Source organism: Neodiprion pinetum, chromosome 6 (assembly GCF_021155775.2).
Source record: "Neodiprion pinetum isolate iyNeoPine1 chromosome 6, iyNeoPine1.2, whole genome shotgun sequence".
Lineage (NCBI taxonomy): Eukaryota > Metazoa > Arthropoda > Insecta > Hymenoptera > Diprionidae > Neodiprion > Neodiprion pinetum.
This window is the reverse complement of record NC_060237.1, coordinates 18598968-18620432: the sequence shown is the minus strand read 5'-3', so window position 1 is coordinate 18620432 and position 21465 is coordinate 18598968. Positions and strand designations below refer to the sequence as shown.

At 39.8% G+C, this 21465-nt stretch overlaps 2 protein-coding genes across 3 annotated transcripts in view; both read right to left on the bottom strand.

Moving 5' to 3' along the window:
• Window positions 1-169: 169 nt before the first annotated feature.
• Rpn12 (regulatory particle non-ATPase 12) lies at window positions 170-1602 on the bottom strand. Its single transcript, XM_046632787.1, has 3 exons — window positions 1455-1602; window positions 1115-1187; window positions 170-886 (listed from the first exon to the last, which is right to left on the bottom strand). The coding sequence occupies exons 1-3, from the start codon at window positions 1560-1562 to the stop codon at window positions 267-269; spliced, it is 801 nt and encodes a 266-aa protein (XP_046488743.1). The 5' UTR covers window positions 1563-1602; the 3' UTR covers window positions 170-266.
• A 1637-nt stretch (window positions 1603-3239) lies between these two features.
• The window catches only part of LOC124222132 (uncharacterized), a 53885-nt gene continuing 35659 nt past the window's right edge, over window positions 3240-21465 (bottom strand). The window contains exons 1-2 of one of the 2 annotated variants that reach the window (XM_046632775.2): window positions 14462-15147; window positions 3240-4936 (exon numbers count right to left, since the gene is read on the bottom strand). In XM_046632775.2, coding sequence (XP_046488731.1) covers window positions 4005-4928 — 924 coding nt within the window. In that variant the 5' untranslated portion in view covers window positions 4929-4936; window positions 14462-15147 and the 3' untranslated portion in view covers window positions 3240-4004. Of the gene's footprint in view, window positions 4937-14461; window positions 15148-21465 lie in introns of those variants that run through there. The other variant, XM_046632774.2, reaches the window with a different exon arrangement.

The following is a 21465-nucleotide window of genomic DNA, read 5'->3' as shown; positions in this document are numbered from 1 at the left end:
GTATCATTTGAATGATTCAGAGCGTTATTTTTGAGAACTCGGGTCAAATTTGTTTCAACCTCCAGGAATATACTTTACGATAAAACTGAAATGTTTCATTGAAGTAATACTTATAGTCATATGCATAAAACTGTTCTTTTTTTAGTACCTTACAGATATGAGAAATCAGTTTTGGACATTTTTTTTATTCAATCTTAAATACAAATTTCAAGTATCGCATGTAAAGATTTTTTTTATAATTCTTATTATACTTTTTTATTAAAGATTTACACTATCATTTCCAACTCCCTTGCATAGTCTATTGCCAAAGTGGCCAAATCGGCACTAGGAATTGGTTCCTCAGATTTTTTCTCATTTGGTATTCCAAAATAAAAATAGCCATCTTTTCCTAAGTTCCAATTTTTTTTCGTGGCAAATGTTTTGATTTCTTTTTCTGTTGTGAGATTTAACATTCTCAAGGCATCTTTCACAGATATTTTATCGTATGCATTTTCCATACAGGCACCAATCTCATCCCGAATTGTATTTAATAAAATATCAATGAAGAAATTATACGACGCTGCAGGGACATTTCCTTTGGCGAGAAATATTTTGTTGTATGAACCCTCCATCAAATACTGTTCCAAGCTCAGAGGATGTCTTATATAAACATCTGATTGTATTTGATCGGACGGAAGTAATTCCAGCTCGGTGTGAAATTCGGCTACTCTGTTTTGAGACAACAGAAACAGAAGGTTTAACCCTAGAAGCTGATACTTGTACGCAGATTCCGGTAACTCCAACTTGTAATCGAAGTAATAACACTTCAATTGTGCCATGTAACGTTCAAACGATGGTATATCTTCCGTAGAGATACTCCATTGGACTCCGATCTCAAGTACATCACCTTTAATTTGAACCACACAAATTAATTTGTAGTAATTAATGAGAATGATCTTCAAGATACATTTGAATGGTAAATATCTGGCTGAAGAAACATATATCTTTGTAACATGTATGTGAATTTAAATTTTCCAAACTATTAGATGTAAAGAATTATGTATTTGACTATGAAAGGCAGATTTAAATCGTAACAATAAAGTAATCTCAACTTTTTGAATGAACAGTGGCTTACGAGCAATTAGGAGTTCCTTTTGCGAAGCGCTGCTATTTGATGTAGGTAAAAACATCAACTGTGTCAAGCCAATCTATTGAAAAAAAAGTTAAATTATTTATCAATTCAACATTATGATAGCATCATATAATAATAATAATCAGCAGTACTTGACAGGCTGAAACATGTCGTACCATCAGATGTGCAAACGTTAATTCAGATATTGCTAACAATACATTTGCAAATGTAAGTAAAGGAGGATGATTGTTCACTTTGACACATAGTGAAATAGGTTAGATCTACGCATCGACGCTACATGGATCATAAATGTAAATGTAAGTAACGCTAAAATAAGTTTTACCTTTAATTTGTTTAATATTTGACCGCATTGTTGTAAATTACACGGTTTCTTTGTCCATTCGTTCTTTAAAGTTTGGTACAACGACACCACTTCCTTCAGAGCCGCCATCTTTCTACCGTTGAATTCGACCAGTGACTATATGATATTCAGAGACACATAGCGGTCGAAAGTTCGTGAATTACGTTGGACTTTTGGGTACAAGCACGAACCTAGCGGTAAAGTTTTCGTTCTCAGTTACTCGACGGATATGCTACAGGATAAAAAAACAACATACTTACTGTTATTTACAGTAGAGTACGCTTAAGTGCCGGTGAGTGTGAATACAGGTGATGCAAAAAAAAACAACTCATATGTGTATATTATGTTCATTCTCTTGTCGAGATTACTATTGCCACCTCGTTAAATTCCGGTCATGTAATAATGAGATTAATTATACATGCATACAAGTGATCAATTAACAACAAGGAGAAAATAATATTTTATAGATTTATTCGAATTTTTTTTCGTATAATTGGTAACTGATTTCATGTAACTAGACCTGTAACTTACACAACGTACGAAATTTTATACATAACTACTAAACATATGGGCTAATATATAGCTATTTACACAATATTGGGCCACTTTGTTAAATTTCTTTGCCATATTATGTTTTGTTTTGTTCGTATAATTTTACAAAATTTTTGTTCTTTTTTTAAATTTGTAAAACATTCAGACGAAACTTGGCGTATCAAAGCCATGCTAACCACAGCCTGGGCACTAACTGGAAGCTTGGAAGTCTACTTTAGATACTGCTCACTTTGGTCAATGTCGAAATTTTCCGATAAATCGATAATGGAAAAAAACATTTATTCAACAGAACAAAATAATCAACAGCATATAACAATGTTGTTTTAAACGTTTCTAAATACGAGCCAAAATTTAACACCAAAAACTATTCTCTGCAATACAGCCAAAGCACTTCTTTAATTTTCTTCCTTTTTTGAAAGTCGATTTAGAATGGTAATATAAGCAGAAAATATTACGGCATATATTTATATTTTGTCTAGCTGTTCTTCTGCACCGAAATATTTAATGCAGGTAAAAACGGAAAGTTTAATAATAATAATAATAATAATAATAATATTGATAATCATAATAGTAATAGCAGCAGCCGCAACTAACGTATGTGAAATTTTTTTGATATATGAATATGTATGTTGCAGTTGTACTGTACATCAACATTATCAGAAAACGGCCGCACATGTTCCTCTTTTTTTATAATTTGCAGTTCTTAAGTACAAAATTTTTAATATTAAATACAGGCGATACATTAAATCCAAATGTTTTTTTTTTTTGTTTTTTACGCGAGATAACAGAATGTCTATTCAGCTCTTAGTACTCAGCCGCATGCCATTATCAGATGATATTGGTATAAATAAACAGACAAGCAATTGTGGGTGCACGAAAAAAAAAATAAAGAGAAAATACCAACCGGCAAATTAATTAAAAAAACGATCGATAATTTTGAATATATAATTCAATACTACACTTTCTAGAACAAACGAAAAAATTTTACATAAATTTCAAATACATTCTGGAAATAATTAATGAGTTAACGTTAAAATTAATGGAACAATACAGACAACAATATTAAAATATAATCCTAAGTCTATTAGATGGTATTGTTTAAAATAAATCGAAATATGTAAGAGGCGTTATATTTATTTATGTACAACGATTTCTCACCAAATCCGTCTTATATTCTTTCCTCATTCGTAAATTATTCCCATTCACTCACCAATATTTTAATATACATTTTGTATTTCAACATGATTTAAAAAAGTATTTTCGTTTGTTTTTTTTTTTTTAATTATTTTTGTGTATTTTTCTTTTCGTTTTGTTTTAATATATGTAATATATGTATATACAAACAATATGTGTAGGTAAAGTATACACATGTACGATTGTTTATGCCAGAGACGTCATCTCGCAAAGAAATTACCATGCCAATGGACGGCATGAATTTAGTTTAAATAAAATAAAATAAAATAAATTTGCAGAAAAATCAAACGAACGAAAATTGTAACGCAACCTACAAGTTTACGTCGTAGAAGTGTTTTTGTTTCCATTTTTTTTATCTTCTCTTTGTGCGTGTTATGTACGCTTCCCCATGTATAATATTATAGGTATGTAAAACAGATTGATCAAAAAAAAAAAGTCCAACTGATATATAGAGATAATGTAAGTAGCAATAACCGAATTGCCATTGCGAGAATATTTTAACCAGTTTCGAGTAAAGAATTGAAAAAAGAACGACTCAACAGAGGAAAAAACAAAAACAAAATGAACTACGATTGCACAGAGAAACTATACTCCTCATCGGAACAACAACCCTTTTTGTATAAACTTTGTATAGCATGTATACAGTTTGAATACAACTGTCATTATAATCATTATACTTATCATTGCATACAAATAAAAATTATACACACGTATACATATATATATATATGTATATATATATATATGTATGTATGTATTTGTATTTTAGGTATTGCGTTATTTTTCCTATGTTTCCAAGCCTGGTACGAGACTATGAAATGTTTGTATATCGTGGAAGGCTCGGCCGCAGGTTTGACTGTTGCTGCGTTCGAACTTTGACAAGTCGTAATGTTCGTCGAGGGATTGAAAGTCGATAAGTCGCTCTTCGAGGGTTTTCGTAGGTTCGGGGAACCTTGCGAATTCGGTGATCCTCTCGTCGTCGCATACGTCCTGACAGTCGATAACATCCATCATACAAGATTCCGTGGAGAATAATCGGCTGTCCGATGTCCTCAATGGATTCTCATTGCAGTTCAAAGAACTTTCGGCAATATCGTTTAGGAATTGACAACTGCTGTCAGACAAGCTTAGCCGGCTTTTGGTAGAGTTTAACGAGTCAATGTTAATGTTCAAACGGTTTTCAACACCATCCATGCCGTTATTAATCGAAAGATCGTTTATACTATCAATATCAGGTAACACGTCATCGATATGAGATAAGAGTCTAGGCGTCGGTGGTAGGATGTAAAAATCGCTAAAAACGTCGTCTGGGAAATCCAAATCGTCGTGGCGTTGTTTTTTCGGACTTGAATTGTGGCTAAGGGACATATCGGCGTCGTCATCGCCCAAACGTTTCTTTTGCAGCAAATCATTGTCTATATTATCTACATTCATATTTCCACTCAGGCTATTTTCCTTCGATGAATCATCCAAGAAATTAACAGACACCCCGTAGCTCCTCGATTTCTCATCACGATTTTCCCTCTGCAATCTTCTGACTGCGTTATTGATCAATACAGATCGACAAAGACTCGCTTCCGGATCTTCTATACGTCGCAGTTTAGCAGCTGATATCTTCAACAAACGACGCCGTTCCTCACGAGCTCTATATTTCGCCGAAATCATCGTCGGCCGACTTCGCCGTATTACCAAATCTTCTTCAAGTCTCATTTTCACGCCTGTAACAAAAATAACAACACATCGTTAGTCGTGAATATATTACATACACGTATTATACCGTTATGTATATATCTACAGGTATATCGAAATCTTATCTACAACAATAATCACGATATCTTTTATATGATACTCCTGCAAGTACGCGGGAAAGTTTCTACACATGATATGATGCAGCAGCGTAAGAGCGACGCCCTCTTAATTCCCTTTTTTAAAATTTTTTTGTTCAACGAGATTCAGTTCATTTGGCTCGTGGGGAGAAGGATGTGACGTCACGAGAAGTCGGAAGTGACTTCCCCACACGCACGCGGTATGCCCAAAAGTGTCTGACCCTCGTGCGTCGAAAATAGATCTCACGCGTATACTACCTACATATATGTGCGCGAGCAACGATAGAGAGAGCCGTAGGTACAGCTAGATGAAGTTTAAAAAAAAAAAGGTTCGTTTCCTCCAAAATTACGAGATTGATACAATAATTGCAAATCGTATACGGAGGTGTATCGCCAAGTTCAATTATGTTTTGAGGGGAAGGAAACGAGATTAAAACTAAACCCAAGAAACTTTTGTATAATATATTGTCTTAATATTTCCTGTAAGTTTTTTTTTCCCTCTACTTCATCATCAAGCTACACGGAAATTTATACCCAAGTCTTTCTTAACGATGACGGAATTTCCACGATGACTGTAATCGACATCGAAATACTATACATATACTGTCACATGTCACATGTCCGTACATTGTGAGTATTACACGCCAATTTATTTTTCTCTACAAACAATAACTTCATCGTATACACGCTCTAAATAAATCGGAACAGAGGGACGAGTACTACTACTTTATCCTGCACGAGTTAAAATCGATTCAACAACGAAGCCAAGCGTCCTCGTCTCTCCTAACCCCGAGGATTCAATCGATTTGTGTTCAGACTGTTAGGTATACACACGCGGTACTCGTACAATATGCGTTGGTATGGCGCTGTCACCGGGCCGCCGTTATACATACATATATGCATATCCAACTGCACTCACACACGTATAGCAGTTATGTGACAACAGCGCAGCTACCGCGCTCGCACACACGCGAGCTACAAAATCATACATAACCCCCACAGAGCCGGTGTAAATCACCCGAAAACACTGGTTTTCTCCATCACCGAAGAGAAAATCCTGACCTACGTCGCGGCCGCCAGCGTTGCGTGGTGGGGAGGGGAACATTTGGTGGATCGGTAAAAATGCAACCTGCTGCACATTTCATTATTACACATACTGCGGGCGTTCGTGCACGGACAGATAAGAATTGCCGCATTCAAAATACAAATTATACTATTATACAAGAACTGATATTCACACTCCTTTACACAGGTACGTATCTATATTTGTAATTCTCTGCATACATGTATATAGGTATGTATTGTCCGTACGCTGCAGTTATATTCGTGTATCTTTATTAGATGTATACAAACAAGTCTGATGCACGCGCGTCCCGCGGACGATGCGATACTAAGGCTTTTATAGCTATTAGAACTAGAGATCGGACGGTGTGGTTAACTTTCTCTGGGAGCGAAAAATGCTGAGACACGTTACCTAACCGCTGCAAACTTAGCGGTATACATACTACCGTATATACATAGCTTCGGGTGAGTAAGTGACGTTCACTTGTTCAAAGTGTATAATATACATATGCGTATTATAAAGACATATTGTAATGTCCGTTCATATAATAGGGCAGGGTTTGATTTTCCAGAGGAAAAGTGTTGCCGCAGATGATAGTTTTTCAATTCGTCACCGGGAACCATTTCAAGAATCGTGACTGAGGTTCGCAACTTACAATACAACGATGTATATTTCTAGAGAGGAATCGTTATTTTTCGTTCGTTTCTTTTTTATAAATTTCACAGAAAACCAGTTATACACCACACAACTATTAATTATTTTCAGTTCACGAATACCGACAAGACTCATCTGGATTGACGAAAAATGAGAAAAACAGCAAAAAAAATAATAATAATAAAAAAAGAAAATAAATAAACACAACGATAATACCGTAGCTGTGGAAACAATGCTGTGTACGGTTATAGGGAGAAGTGGCTAACAGGCGACGTCGTCGTCGTCGTTCTTGTTGCGCAAATCAAAATGGAAAGTAACTACACTCGTAGGATCCTCGCTGGTCACGAGCGCCTCGAGAAAGACCTTGGATGGAATGTACAGGGCAAAAAGAATTACCGAATAGTTTACAGTTAAATATTCAGAGTATATGTATATAATACAATAGGCAGGATATAAACCGTGAAAACATCTCGCCAACTGCACGCATGTGTGGGTGTATATATATATATATATATATATATATATATATATATATATATATACACACATGGTACATGCCATATACATAGGTATAATTCATCAGTCACGTGCACATATCACATGCGGTACGATGGAAAATGTCACCTGCACCTACGACGTAATATTGTGATCTTATTAGGTTATAAATAACCACAAGCATCCCTCAAGGTTATACGACTGTGGTTTCGTATTATATATATTATATAGATATTATATCGAAAACAAATAATTCTGCGAGTGTGTGTGTGTTTCAATATGTATGCATATACCTACATATGTACGATATAAATGTTCAAACTTGTATTGTAAAAGTGATCGACGACGCGCGACAACGTAACGATCGATCGTAACCAAAAACGAAAGTCGACAAGTTTAATACAACTATAACGTTATATTATTGTTATTCCATATTACTATTGCTATTATAAGAATGCATCGAAGATATACATTGTATAGATATGTACATGTATAATAGTTTTTCCATTCGAATTTTATACCACACTTACCATTATAAAGGTACAATGCGCACAGCGTGATATACCTATTAACACGTTTATATAGGTATGTATAATACCCGAGTCTTGCTATACTTACATACGATATATGTGTAGTATTGTATAGTGTATTCAACATAACTACGTGAACGAGTTAAACGCGATTCCACTAAACAAGCCAACATTCAAGGACAAGTTTCTTAATACTTAATTCCGTGCGTGCATTATACGTATTAACAACACGCAAACGTACTGTGATAATGTGGGGTACACTATGGGGTGTGTGCGTGCATAGATATATATATATATATATATATATATATAACGGAGCGTTACGGATAGAACACAAACTAAACAAGAAAAAAGGACAATAATAAATAAAAAAAAGAAAAAAACGTCTAGTACAACGGAGAAGATAGACTAACTAACGGAAATAGTCATAGTACAGTATACCTACAAGTATAGCACGTAGCAAAGCATTATAGCGTCATACTGTAGGCTCGAGTACCTACAAAGAACTCCAGCTAGGCAGCAAGCCCACCATGCCTGCTATGCCTCTATCATCATCGTCTAGTTAGGACACTTGCTCTACGTCCAACCAACGAAATAATATACATACAGTGTACAATACGTGGTAAGCAGCACCATGAGCGCAGAGATTCGTTTATACACATGGATTCCGTGTGTTGAAAGCAGATTGAAAAAGAACCGATGTATTTTATTTATGTACTGCGATGACGATGAAGCTTGGAACGCGTTCGTAATTCGTATTGAATTTTTTCATTACAAGAGAGGTTAATGATGAAAATGGTGTGGTAGAAAAAGTTACCGCGCTAAATCGTTCCGTTAAAGCGAAATTTCATTTCTCACAATCGGACAAAAATTACATATAATTCGAGATTGATCAAATTTACTGCATGCATAATGAGGTGTTTCAGAAAACAATAATTTGCGATTTTTACCCTAAAAAGGTTGTTTACATTAAAAGAAAAGTTCTGGCAAAAGATGAGCATTCTACGCCATGTGGAAGATAACGCTCAGTTGATCTTTCACTTTTATACAATTTTTCAAATTTATGAAACATCGTGAGTAATAATTTTTTTTTTCATCCCTCGCATCAATCATAACATCAATTTTTCGTCAAATTTACGTCACCAAGAAAACACAAACTAGTATTATCGTAGCCCCCAATTAATTGAGAAGTGTATCTAACGATCTGTTCATTAATAATTCAATCCGATAAAACAGTTATAATTTAATATGAACTTTTGATTTAGGAAAATAGATTCCCGGTTGATATATTTTTGTGTTATGGATCGTGATCTTCGGCCTGAATATAAATGAAATTTTTCTATATCAGTTAGTTCTATTTCTTCGCCACCATTTTACTGGGTATTACAGCAGCTACAAGGAACTGCTCGAGGCAAGGACATTAGCAAGGTCGTATCTCCTTGGTGCTATATTGCAAATGGTATAGAAAGGTATGGAAAGAAGCGCAGTAGCGATGATTGTGTAGTAGTCGGAATGAGGTGTTGCCATTTCATGTGCGCATGCGCGTGCGCGTGTATAAAGGGGGGGAGGAGGCACACATCTTTTCTTTCTTATCTTTCACCGTATCTCTTTCTCTCATACCTATTGATACACACACACACACACACGCGCGCGCGCGCACACATATACACGTGTACCACATGTAACTAAGCCACGTTTACAGCTGACAGTCACTCTGCAGACGCGAAGCGCGGCGCGCGGCAAAAGGAATTTACAAAATTAGAAATTGAACTCATACGCTCGTACAATGAGCAGCAATACTACCGCCACTTGACAGCAACGAGCACTTGACTCCTCGTCGCGTTATACCTGCACGGTATACGAATACAACAGCGTGTGTATATGAAGCACGCTACACGCTAGTAAGACTTGTTTCCATTTGGGACGCAGTACCGTTTCCGCGGCGCACGACCCGTTATGACTTTTGTACATGTACCCGGCTTTATATCATCTGTTATATACGTACATACGTGTTACATGCATCAATTATTCGATTGTTGCACATTTTGATTATCTTATTATACATCATAAAACGCGGTAACTTTTCGTTGTATAATACATACACAGTATCTATGTGCGTATAATTAATCCCCGCGAAATCAAAATCACTGATAAACAAATGTATAATACATATGCCTATATCTGCATTAAATTAGGTATTGAATATTATGTAGATATTACACCTCAACTTCGTATTAAAAATTACGATTGTTCTTGACATTGCTATACACACGATATGTGTACATGTGTATATAAATAGATTATTAACATATACCTATGCAATAAAGTATCACGAGGCTCCCTCCACGCGTCAGATGATTTTGTTTTCTCAAGGGCGCTTCGATTACAACTTTCGTCTTCGATCTATAGTATTGATCACAACATGAAGCCCCGCCTCCGCTCGCCACCCTAGAGTTACACATTACCCACCCGCAGCAGATATTCTAGTCAGGTAACGATTTGTCTTTGCGAGGGGTGGTGGACGGGGAGAGGAGGGAGGAAGGGAGAGGGTCGACGTGTGGAGAAAGGAGGGGAGGACAAGGGACCGATGACGGGAGGAAAATTAGGGCAAAGTACAGTTTCAATATTATATTAGAAACTATGTACGTGTGCCCGTGTGTACATATATTTTCTAAATTTTCTTGATTTTCTCGATTTAGAGAGCGGCGGTAGACTTGACTGCGCGAGTGTATAGAGTTGCAGATCCGCCGCTGTTAAATAGGCCGTGACTATTCCGACGACTTTCTCCCGAGCCGCAATAAGCGAAGACTTTATTTCCCCTCCCCTCCTCTTCCTATCTCTTCTTTTTATCTTTCACGTTGAGAACGCGCAGATCCGTTCGAAACGACGCGCGAATGCAACGAATTTCAAGCGGCGATACTTCTTTTCTTTTTTCTTCTTCCAATTACTCCACGCGGCTAATAAATTCGTGCAGTTAATTTTTAATTCGTTACCATTCATACAGATAATGTAATATGGTTCAACACACCATAAAGATATACCACACAGCGATAAAAAAAATAAGTAAATAAAAAAAAAAAAATAATAATAATAAAAAAAAAGAGAGAGATCGACACTCGGCGAGATAAATATTATTATACCGATCTGATAAATTTTGCAAATTACACAACCGCTCCCGCAGTCTTCTCTATTATGTATTCAGTGACATCGAAGAAATTAATCCGTGAAAAATCATCAGATAACAACATCGCGCCGTCTATTATACCACACTAGGTACGTCACACAAGGTACACAGTCCTAAGACGTACCTGTACTACTACCGCGTTTCCCGCATCGTATAAAAATGTGTAAAACGGTTCAAATGAACGTACAACACCTGTATATTGTATAACGTTAATTACATTATAACGTAAATACGAGAAACAAAAATAACGTCAACTGGTATATCACGTTTTTCGAATGTCGGAAATTTTTCAATTCGTCGTCATATTCATGTTCGGTATTCCAAATTCGCGATAATTCATTACAGAATCGCAACGTCGTCGTTATGCATTAATATTATAATATATATACATGTATAATATACGCCGTATAGACGGTGCGTGGTATAAGCTCACAAGACTCGCATCAATACATGGCAATCATGCTAAAAGCAGATGTTAACCCCACCACCAGCACCACCTCGGCTGGTAGCCGCCTTTCGGCAGCAGAGCTTCGATCACACACCGGCTCGGAAAGGTAGCGGCAAGCCGTGACGTCACACGCCGACGTAGCGACGTTTCAGCTGTCGCGCGACCAAAACGTCGTCGTCGTAGTCGTCCGGTGTGGTGGTTTTTTTTCCTTGCATTATGCATGTGCGTGCGTTTCTCTGTGTCACATATCCCCCCCCACTCACCCACCCCCCCATTATTTCCTCAACGCGAACCCACAGAATGTCAGTAAGCCAAAGCCCTCGCGTACTCGCAGTTTGAATTTTGCGGAAAACAATGACGACAAATAAAGACTGTGGACGGGACAGCTACTATCAAGATCAATCAGCGAGCATCGTCGCATGTGTTGAATGTATACGAATATGATATTTACATATAAACGGACACGCATACCGGGAACAAGGAAAATTAGTCACACGATTAGCAATCGCAATAATTTCGACAGTTGAGAGTGTCGCGTAATTTTCCTGTATACACCGTGCTGGTATACGAGCTTGTTAACAACGTTACATGAAACAAGGAAACTGATCCGTTCGTCAGCATTGATAAAAATTGTCTAAATTCAAATGCTGCCCGCTCGCCGCTGTATCAGTATAACGAATCGCAATAACAACGATATTTCTGTTCTTCAAATGAAAGAAATGAAAAATAAAAAAAAGAAGAAAGAAATTGATCGTACCATCTTTCTACACTCACAGAGCAGCGCACATTTGCGGCAAACTACCTAACATACGTGTACACATGTAAATCGGCATGACGTGCACGATGTAAACACATGCATGCAACGAGAGGGAGAAAGAGAGAGAGAACGAGACGTGTGTAGGTATTCAAAGCAAAATAGAGAGAGAGAAACACACAGACGTTAGGTTGTGAAAAAAAATACACAAGAGCATCGACACGACGATCACGTAAATGTCCTTCAATTCGAATCGGGTGAGAAAAATAGAGGTGCCATGACAAACACGTACACAACCACATTGGCACTGACGTCATTAGCGTAATCTGCGTATAGTCTGCTGCGCGTGTGTGCGTTTTGTTGTTTTCTGTACTTTTTAATTTTCTTTACGTTCCCCTCATTATCGCGTATATTTCAGAACGGATCGCAGATACGCACGTCGCGCAAAGCTACGTTACTTATGGGTTCGGAGTGGCTGCTTTATAGGGTCACAAGACTGTTACCCCCATCCTGGATATCGCGTAAATCTGCCGGTGTTTCGAAAACACGTTTTCAAGGCGCCCTGCACGCGCGCATTCCGGCGTCGATGTATGGTATAAAATCAGGCAAGTACGTGTCGCGAGGATGAGAAGGGGAAGACGAAGAGGAAGAAGCGAAAGAGGTGGGTACGCACGCTCGTTCGCTCGTTCCTTCGCGTATTATAATCGTCGCGATGACCCCGCGATCCGCTAGGTTGTACGAAGAAGTCGAGCAGCGGCGACTGCTGCACACGCCGCTGGTGTACCACTACACGTGCCATTGCATACGACATACCATATATCGTATACCGTATACACGTAATACACTTCTTGTATGCGAGTTGCGCTATTTTCGAAAGCAGATTCACCGAGGAATGAGATCAGTGCGTTAAATTTAAATATGGGCTTGAGAAGAGTGACCGCGTAGTAGCGTAGTCGTAGTCGTGTAGTCTCGGGAGTTTTAGCGGAGCCTCTACGGTCGAGCGATCTCGCTGCGATCAACCAAGTTGGCGATTCTCTGTAATATCGCCATTATCCAAATCGCAGAACAGTATTATCCGGAAAACTATATCTGTACTCCGACACCGTATGCCGCATTAATTGATAACACCGACTACCCACTGCGTGTAACGTATTTGCACATCATCGCGCCGAAATGTAATATCAAAAACAACTACCGCGAGCGGATCGTCAGCCATAACTTGACGAAATTCACTTTCAACATTATTCACGCGCTGCGACTACATATTTTCGCGATTTTGTTTTACGGCATTTATCACTCCTTCGAATATTCGTTAGCGTTCTTTTAAGAATTTCGGACGCGCGTCATTACTGTACACAATACGCGAGGAGGAAGAGATAATACGTAAATACGCGTGCATATGTTTCAACACGTATAATACGTACATAAACCTATACATATACGGATACATATCGGATCAACTTTGAATTTTTTCACACCTATATTGTGAAACTTGTATTAATTCGCAAGCAATGATCAGTATTGTCGCTATACGAGGTCGGAAAACTAAGCGAAAAAACGTTAAGAAAAAAAAAAAAGCAACAGAAATGAAACCGAGTGTATCAGACTGACTTCTTCTCTTACACACGGTAGCAAAAATGTGAAAGTCGAACGGCAAGACGTGTACGTATGCATGTACGCGCGTGCACGTATACACAAGCGTGATATATATATGCACGTATATGTATAAAAAAAAAATTCAAATTCGATCCGATGAAAATAACCTACGTATGTAAGAAAAAATAAATAGATCATCACTGATAAAAGGTTTGTTGTGCGTAGAGATATATGTATATACTATAGATTGTTGTACGGATTGTTTCGTTATTGCAATCGTTGACAAGGCGTGTAAAACACGATAGTGCGGACGTCGCGTATGTCGAGAATCAACTTGTCGCGACCTACAAGACGCGCGTTCCACAAAGGAAAAATTTCACGACGTGTGTACAATAAATGTAACGTATACCGATATACCCGTACCTACGCGGGGATTTTATTTTCTTCTCAGTACCGCTCGTATAACGTTCAATACGATCGGAAGTGAGAATGGGCAATATGCGGGGGTAATGACTAACAAGAGCGTTACAGACGACGAATCGCGGGGAATTACCGCAAGCGCGTTTTATCTACCGTCAATGCTTTGCCAAAAATCAAAATTCACCAACTTGACGATCGTATATATATATATATATATATATATATATAATATATAATGCGTAAACACGCATGACGTAAGTGAAATTTCTTTACCTGTATCAAGTTGTTCCTCAGCCACAATTATAGCAGCAGCCGCAACTTCGTTGACAGTACAGTTGGGATATTCGAATAGACCACCACACAAATGCAGCAACAGAGTATAATAAAACACTGGCTTTGTCCTTTTAAAAAATTATCCGCATGCAACGCAGTGCGCAACGAGAAACAAGACGGTTCTTTATCACCTTTTTATCTTTCTGCAATTGTTTATAACTATTATTGTTATTGTATTATTTATTTTAATTTATTTTTTGCAATACCGTTCGACTTATCGAATAATGCAAACGAAATCAGAACAGTATGATGACGTCATCGCTTGGTACACACTCCGTAAATACTTTCGCCACTTTGTTAATTTCGATACATATATAATGTATCTATGTATGTTGAACGTATTTACATATACAGGTATACAACACGTTTCCGTATCGATGATGCACGACGCGTATACCGCGAATTGCGACGATCGTACAAACGATTACATCAATCGTAATATGATATTATAAGAAACGACGACGGGTGACGGTGTGTAATTGACTGATTAACTGCGATTTCCAACCGAAGTAAGTATGCACGAATGTGTGTACGTGCAAGCGAAGCTCCGGTAAAGACAACCGAGGCTAACCAGTGACAGATTGCGACTGACTGCCAGTCGAGTGGTGTGCGCGCTGGCTGGCGATGATGCGACAGCCCCGCCGAACGAACGGACGACGAACGAACGAACCAACGAACGAACCAACCGCTACGTCAGAGTTGTAAATTTCCCCTTCGCGGGTTTCCCCCACTCGTTTGTGCCGTGGCAAACAATTGCCTTTTTCTCAGTAAGTCTCAAGGATTAGCGACTAAAATTCGAGCGAAAGGTTCGCAGGCCTACGGTCAAAGTGCCGATCGAGTCCGAACCTCTTCACCTCTGCCGATTACCGATTTAGAATTTATTTTAAATATACAATCGGCCTGCTGCAGGCAGGTGCGCGGAGTGCTTCTGCACATATTACACACATGTGATGACGATATTTCCCCTCTCGGCGATTAAACAAAAATAATTTACAACGCTCGGAGAGCCGTTTCAGATAAAACGTAAACCGCGCCGCCGTCACCAGATTTTCTACATATTATACGAGAGATTTTCCACTTCGTCTTGGCCGCGCACGTGCCCGAGCGAACAAAGATTCGGACTTCCGAAATGTGACCTCTCAGTCGTCGAGTTCTTCGTCGCGCGGCAGCTTTGTTGAATATTAATTTTCTTACAATTCGACGGACTCTTCGTTATTCGACATTAATTCCTCTTCAAATCTAGGCATAACCCGGCGATCTCGCGTCCTTGTCGCACGCACGCTCCCCGCCATTACAGTTTGTCCTTCTCCGATCCACGCATATGTACGTACTCCCTGCAGGCACCTCTTTTGTTCTCGCCTCTACACGCCTATACCGTCTTCCTCGGCGCACGCAGCCCTACGTATATACAAGCCTCATCTCGCTTGGACTTACGTACGCGTGTGCAGTGTGCAGCGGTATACCGCCTCTCTCCTCTCTCTCTCTCTCTCTCTCTCTCTCTCTCTCTCTCTCTCTCTCTCTCTCTCTCTCTCTCTCTGGCGATCTAGCTGCTGCTTATTAACCAGAGAGCAAGCTAATCAGTTTTCGCGAGAGTTGGTGGCGTGGCTCAACTAAAATACATACACCTAGACGTTATACTCTGGCGCCACCGCCGCCGCTTCGTTTCGTTTCGTTCTGTACTCTACATTAATACCCATCGACCGATAGTCGTGCATTGGCGTACAAGTCTAGTACAGCTTTCTATAATAACATGCATATACGTACCTGTAATATCATCGGATGTCCTACCGTATAGATGTTGATACGCGTATTTAATGCGTGTATCTACGTGCTGCCCAAAGCCTCGATATTTACAGCTGTATAGGTGTATACGAATATCAAGCATAAGGTGGATGACCGGGATGCTGACTCGAGACGAGATGAATCGTGTACCATTATTCTAATTCTTTTAAATCGAAGCGAGCGCGAATAAAATACGAAACAATGCGACTCGCGGTATAAGATTCGATCCGATATATACATATATATATGTGTGTGTGTGTGTGTGTGTGTGTATAGTATATATATATATAGAGAGAGAGAGAGGTGCAATAGACGAGTTTGGTAAATGTTGGAAAACTTGCACTCCCTCCGTGCCTCGCGCGCTGCCTCCATCGGCTATTACTATACATTCTTCTCTTCGACCCTTGTAAATTTTACAGTCTTCCCCTCTTTCTACTTTTCGACGCGACGAACACATTTACTCGGCTCTTTCTCTCTTATACCTATATATCCGCTTGCCTATCACTGCTCCCGTCTTTGTCTCACTGCTTAGACTACAAAGGTTCTCGTAAGGCTTAACGGGACCAGTTATTAACGAAACAGAAATTAGCCAGGTAACTTCGACGAAATTTGAAAAATAAGGATTAGTCACGACCGTTGCAATTTCTTGACGGATTACTTGTATTGTTCCGCTTCGGGTTTATGAGCAAGCAAATCGGCCCCAACGATATTGAAGTTATACCTGGACTTCCTCGTACCTGAAACTGTGAGGAATAATTTATTCATTTTCTTTATTTAAACTTCAATCGATTGCTGCCGATGATCGATAAATTAAATTCATATTCAGCTGATTACGATGCCTGTACCCCAATTCATTACGTGTAACGGATTTTTTCGTCGGTATAAAAAATTAAGTTTTTGTAGCAGACAATCAGAACGTGACCGAACCTGTATTTTCCTCCGCATTAGTCCAAGTTAACTCGTATACTGGTCCTGTTGATAGCCGTATTGTAGCATAGGTGTACACAAGCGAATGGAATCGTCCGCTTTTACCCGCACCCTATGCGTACGTATAGGATAAACCGCGCTTCGACAACGACGTATACCCATGCAGACAACGTATGCGCGACATGTATACGATTTACAATTATAGGATATTACAACGATGCAGAATACTTAAAAGCGTATCTACGCATACTCGCGATGACTTGGCGTACACACGTATTTATCAGTACATGCGGTAGGTACACGTGCGTGTAATACGTATGTGCGTATTTGCTTAAACACAGCTTTCATGATCCAAAGATCTTGTGTTTTCTCGCGTACTACAACAGCCTGCAGCCTGGTTTATTTTTCTCGCCTAATCTTCTCGATATATACCACTGACGTAAATATTGATCGAATCATTTTACCGATACGTCGACCATCGCGGAGAGGTTAATCGATAAACTGTGTATATGATATATACATAACGCGTGTAACATCCGCATCATTTTCTGTTAAGATTTCCCAGCACGAGTGTTTCGATCGCCGGTACTGACTGCTTTGAAAAATCCTAATGGTTAACTCATTGCGGTTCGTTCGATCGTTGTACGACACGTACTAATAAACGCATCCAAGCTTTGCACCAAAAATGCCACCAGACAAGGTTCGACAATACACTATTGCGTACGCTTCGCGATGAACCTATTTTATTTTATAACTTTTTCAAACAGCCACTTACAGAATATACTATGGACACGAATATGTAACACGGCGCGGACGGGTAACCTTTCTCAATTCGTAATTATTTTTTAACCCAAATGCAAATGACGCGTCGAGGTAAACGATACAGTACACATACAAGGTATATTATAATTATGCAGGTTAAAGATATGAATAGAAGAATGAGGAAAAGCTGCATTTCAGTATTCGCACGTACGCATTTATTTATACGTACGTAGGTATACAATGTGTAAATATAAAATGAAAGAAACTTGCACTAACGGATTCCCGTGCCCGCGGACGGATTATTCATGCGTCGGATAGATACGTGTCAGGGGTTCTCATTCCGGGTGATCCCGATGTATAGAGGAAGGGAAGGAGAGTGGAAAACAATCCGCGACACTTCCGTCCGATTTTGAATTTTTCGGCATACCGTAGCTGCTGCGTACGTAGAACGAAAAGCAGCAACGTCGTTTCGAGGAATGCTCGAGCGTCAGTGCGGTTCTCCGCAAGCCTTGTATCCCTCCACTCTGATTCCTGAATAATATACCTATACTTGTGGCCTACAAGGGCCTGCCTTGTTTGCCACTGGCGCACAGCGAAGCCCGAGGATTTTTCAAGTTTCGACGATTTTCCAGTCGAGGTGTCAAGATGGCGGGCGATGCCTACGTGACACGAGCGTATCGGGGGTCAGGCGCGGCGCGCGCGTAGGGCACACCATGCGTTTCCTTCCATTGCAGGCGCATGGTCTCGAGTCACGCGACAAATTTATACCTAAATAACACGTGCGCACACACGCGCACACACATTGGGATTAACAAGCGTACAAACTCTTCCTCCCCCCACCCCCCCCCCCCCCCCCCCCCCCACCCCCTTCAAATTGTATCGAACAATTATACGCCGCCTGTGTGAAACATCGAGATTTTCCATCATCCCAATGTTTTGAAAATTACGTTCGTCATAGTATAGTTATAGTCGTTCGATAATTTTCACGATGGTAAAAGTTTAAACACCGTTGAAATTTGATGTAATTACTCGGAAGATTACTCCTTGCGATATTTATTTTATATCTACACAATTGTATACACATTATCTCTGTGCACTGTTTGATTCCCCTAACAAGTTGGCATTAAAACTAGTAGTAATCTGTTTGGCCAAAGCTGCGCAAAGCGACGCGCGGTGAAACATCAACTTGGTTCGTTCACGAGACCTGAGGCAGGGAACAACGACATTTGGACCGTTCCGTGATGAGTCAAATGGGGGAGGGTGGTCTAGGCGCGAGTTATGCGTGCGCGGTTGTACGCTATGCTATACGTATAAGTATAGGAGCACGATGTAGATAGACTTTGAAAGCTTCGTGAACTCCAGCGGGCAGAAGAAGAAGAAAAAGCTACGCCACACCGCCCCTGCGGTTCGACTAAAATAGTAAAAATAATACCGCGGCTAATTATAGATCAAACTGCACCGCAGACTGCTAAAAGCAGCAACAGTTTAAATGCCAAGGACCGTGTCCGATGCTTGTTGCCGATTATTTTCACCGATGTAGATCACCCTACAGACGTTTCGAAATTCACAATCGGATACAATTTGCAAACAGCGACCTGCGTACTGTGTTATACACGGTGTTTCAATTTTTCGTAACTGTTCGATTCACGATAAAATTGAATCAAATATATAAATACACCCTATAACTGGTATCTATGTATATGTATACAATCAACCGCATGCATTCGTTACTGTAAGTCCGATTAACAGAATATAACAGCAAACAAATGAACAGACCGTAAGTTACGGCTTTAGAATTGTAATAATACTGCGGACGAAGTTATGTATTCGTGTGATAAGGATTATTTCGTCTCACCGCGTCTCTCCGTCGCTCTTTCTCTCCCTCTCCCTCAAGTGAGAATCCGTACACTTTTAAGTTCTGGGCAATTAGCGAACCGAGAAATACCACGAAGGTATTTGTAAAAATCATTTAAGCATTTTATTAAGGTTCGCGTTATAATACCCGAGCTGCAGGCTTATTGCTCGAATAATAAGGTACACACTTCCGGCGGGGGGGGGGGGGGCGGCGGCAAGTAATGCGTGCTATAGCATGATATGAGCCATAAGGGACAATAAAAACAATATATATTTGGATGAGTAATGCTGCACAAAGAGTCAAAGTGTAGGTAGGTAGGTAGGTAGGTAGGTAGGTAGGTAGGTACGTGACAATACGGAAAAAGAGTCCAACTCAGCCCGGAGACGAGTCCTTAGTCATACTTAGGGAATTTGAACCCTCGCCCCGGCTTAGGTATGCTGGGTGCGAGTTTAAGGCTGCAAGGATATGGACGGAAAAGGGAAGCGCTTCATAGAATTCGGACGGGTCGATTTTTGAAGAATTTATTGGCATAGAAGCGGATATCTTCAGGTAGTTGTACTGTGTACACAACACGGACCGTACTGCAAGACACGCTGTGCGATGGACTTCGTCCATTGGTGCCATAACAAGGATTAGCCAGAACCGATTCGAGTGTAGGAGTTGACAATGGGCCCGAAGTACGTAGAGGAGACACTGCCGAGTAAGTCCGAAATGAATTTACCCGACCGTGCTTGCCAGATTTTTTTAAACTCCGACTGTGAATTTTCAGGGTCAGTCCAATCTCGTCCGGTGTCTCACGTATTGGGTAAATTATTCTATTACAAACGCGAATTATCGAACATAAGACACGCGGTATTGAATATGATATTACACTCGATGAGTCGAATGAGTGTCTTGTGAAAAGGTCACTAATCGGCCTACAATGATAAATTACAAAGCTTATCTTATCGCGGCTCGAATGTAGCATTGCTAGGATCGTCGCCAACTCTGTCGTACTACTACGTAATAGGCGTGTACAACTTTATACACGATCGCATAACCACGCTACGAACGCGTAAGCGGGTACAATAATATAATCGTTTAATACTGCAGTGCGTAGCGCGTGTAATATAATGGCTACCCCGCAAACGCCGGCATAAGTTACCCCCTGTTACGTCCGTGAATGTGGTTTGCTCCCAAGCGGTAGGAATAACCTGATTTTGCTTCGCTTTTACGTACTAAGACAACCGGAATTTGGATTGAGGATGGAGTAACGTTGAATTTGTTGGTGATATCTAGTATATATTTATTGCATGAAGTCGAGATAGGGGTGAGATTGAAGTGTGCTGTACGGAGTTATTTAAAAGCTTTCGCTCTGAGGTGCTTGAGAGTTAGGATACGAATGAATCCAGAGACGAGAAACGTACGGGTGCAGAAAAGATGTAAAGCTGCTAGAGGGAGGGAATAGAATTAGATGAATAAGCGCGATAGTGAATAGCGTGAGACTAGGTAGAGATAAGAGGACAGGACAGAGACCATGATATTCATATAAGAACTGTGGGAGAGTTAGCGAGTAGGAAAAATGGAGAGAGGTGGTACACTGGACGTAACACCCCCAAGCATAGCCCACACTGCGCCT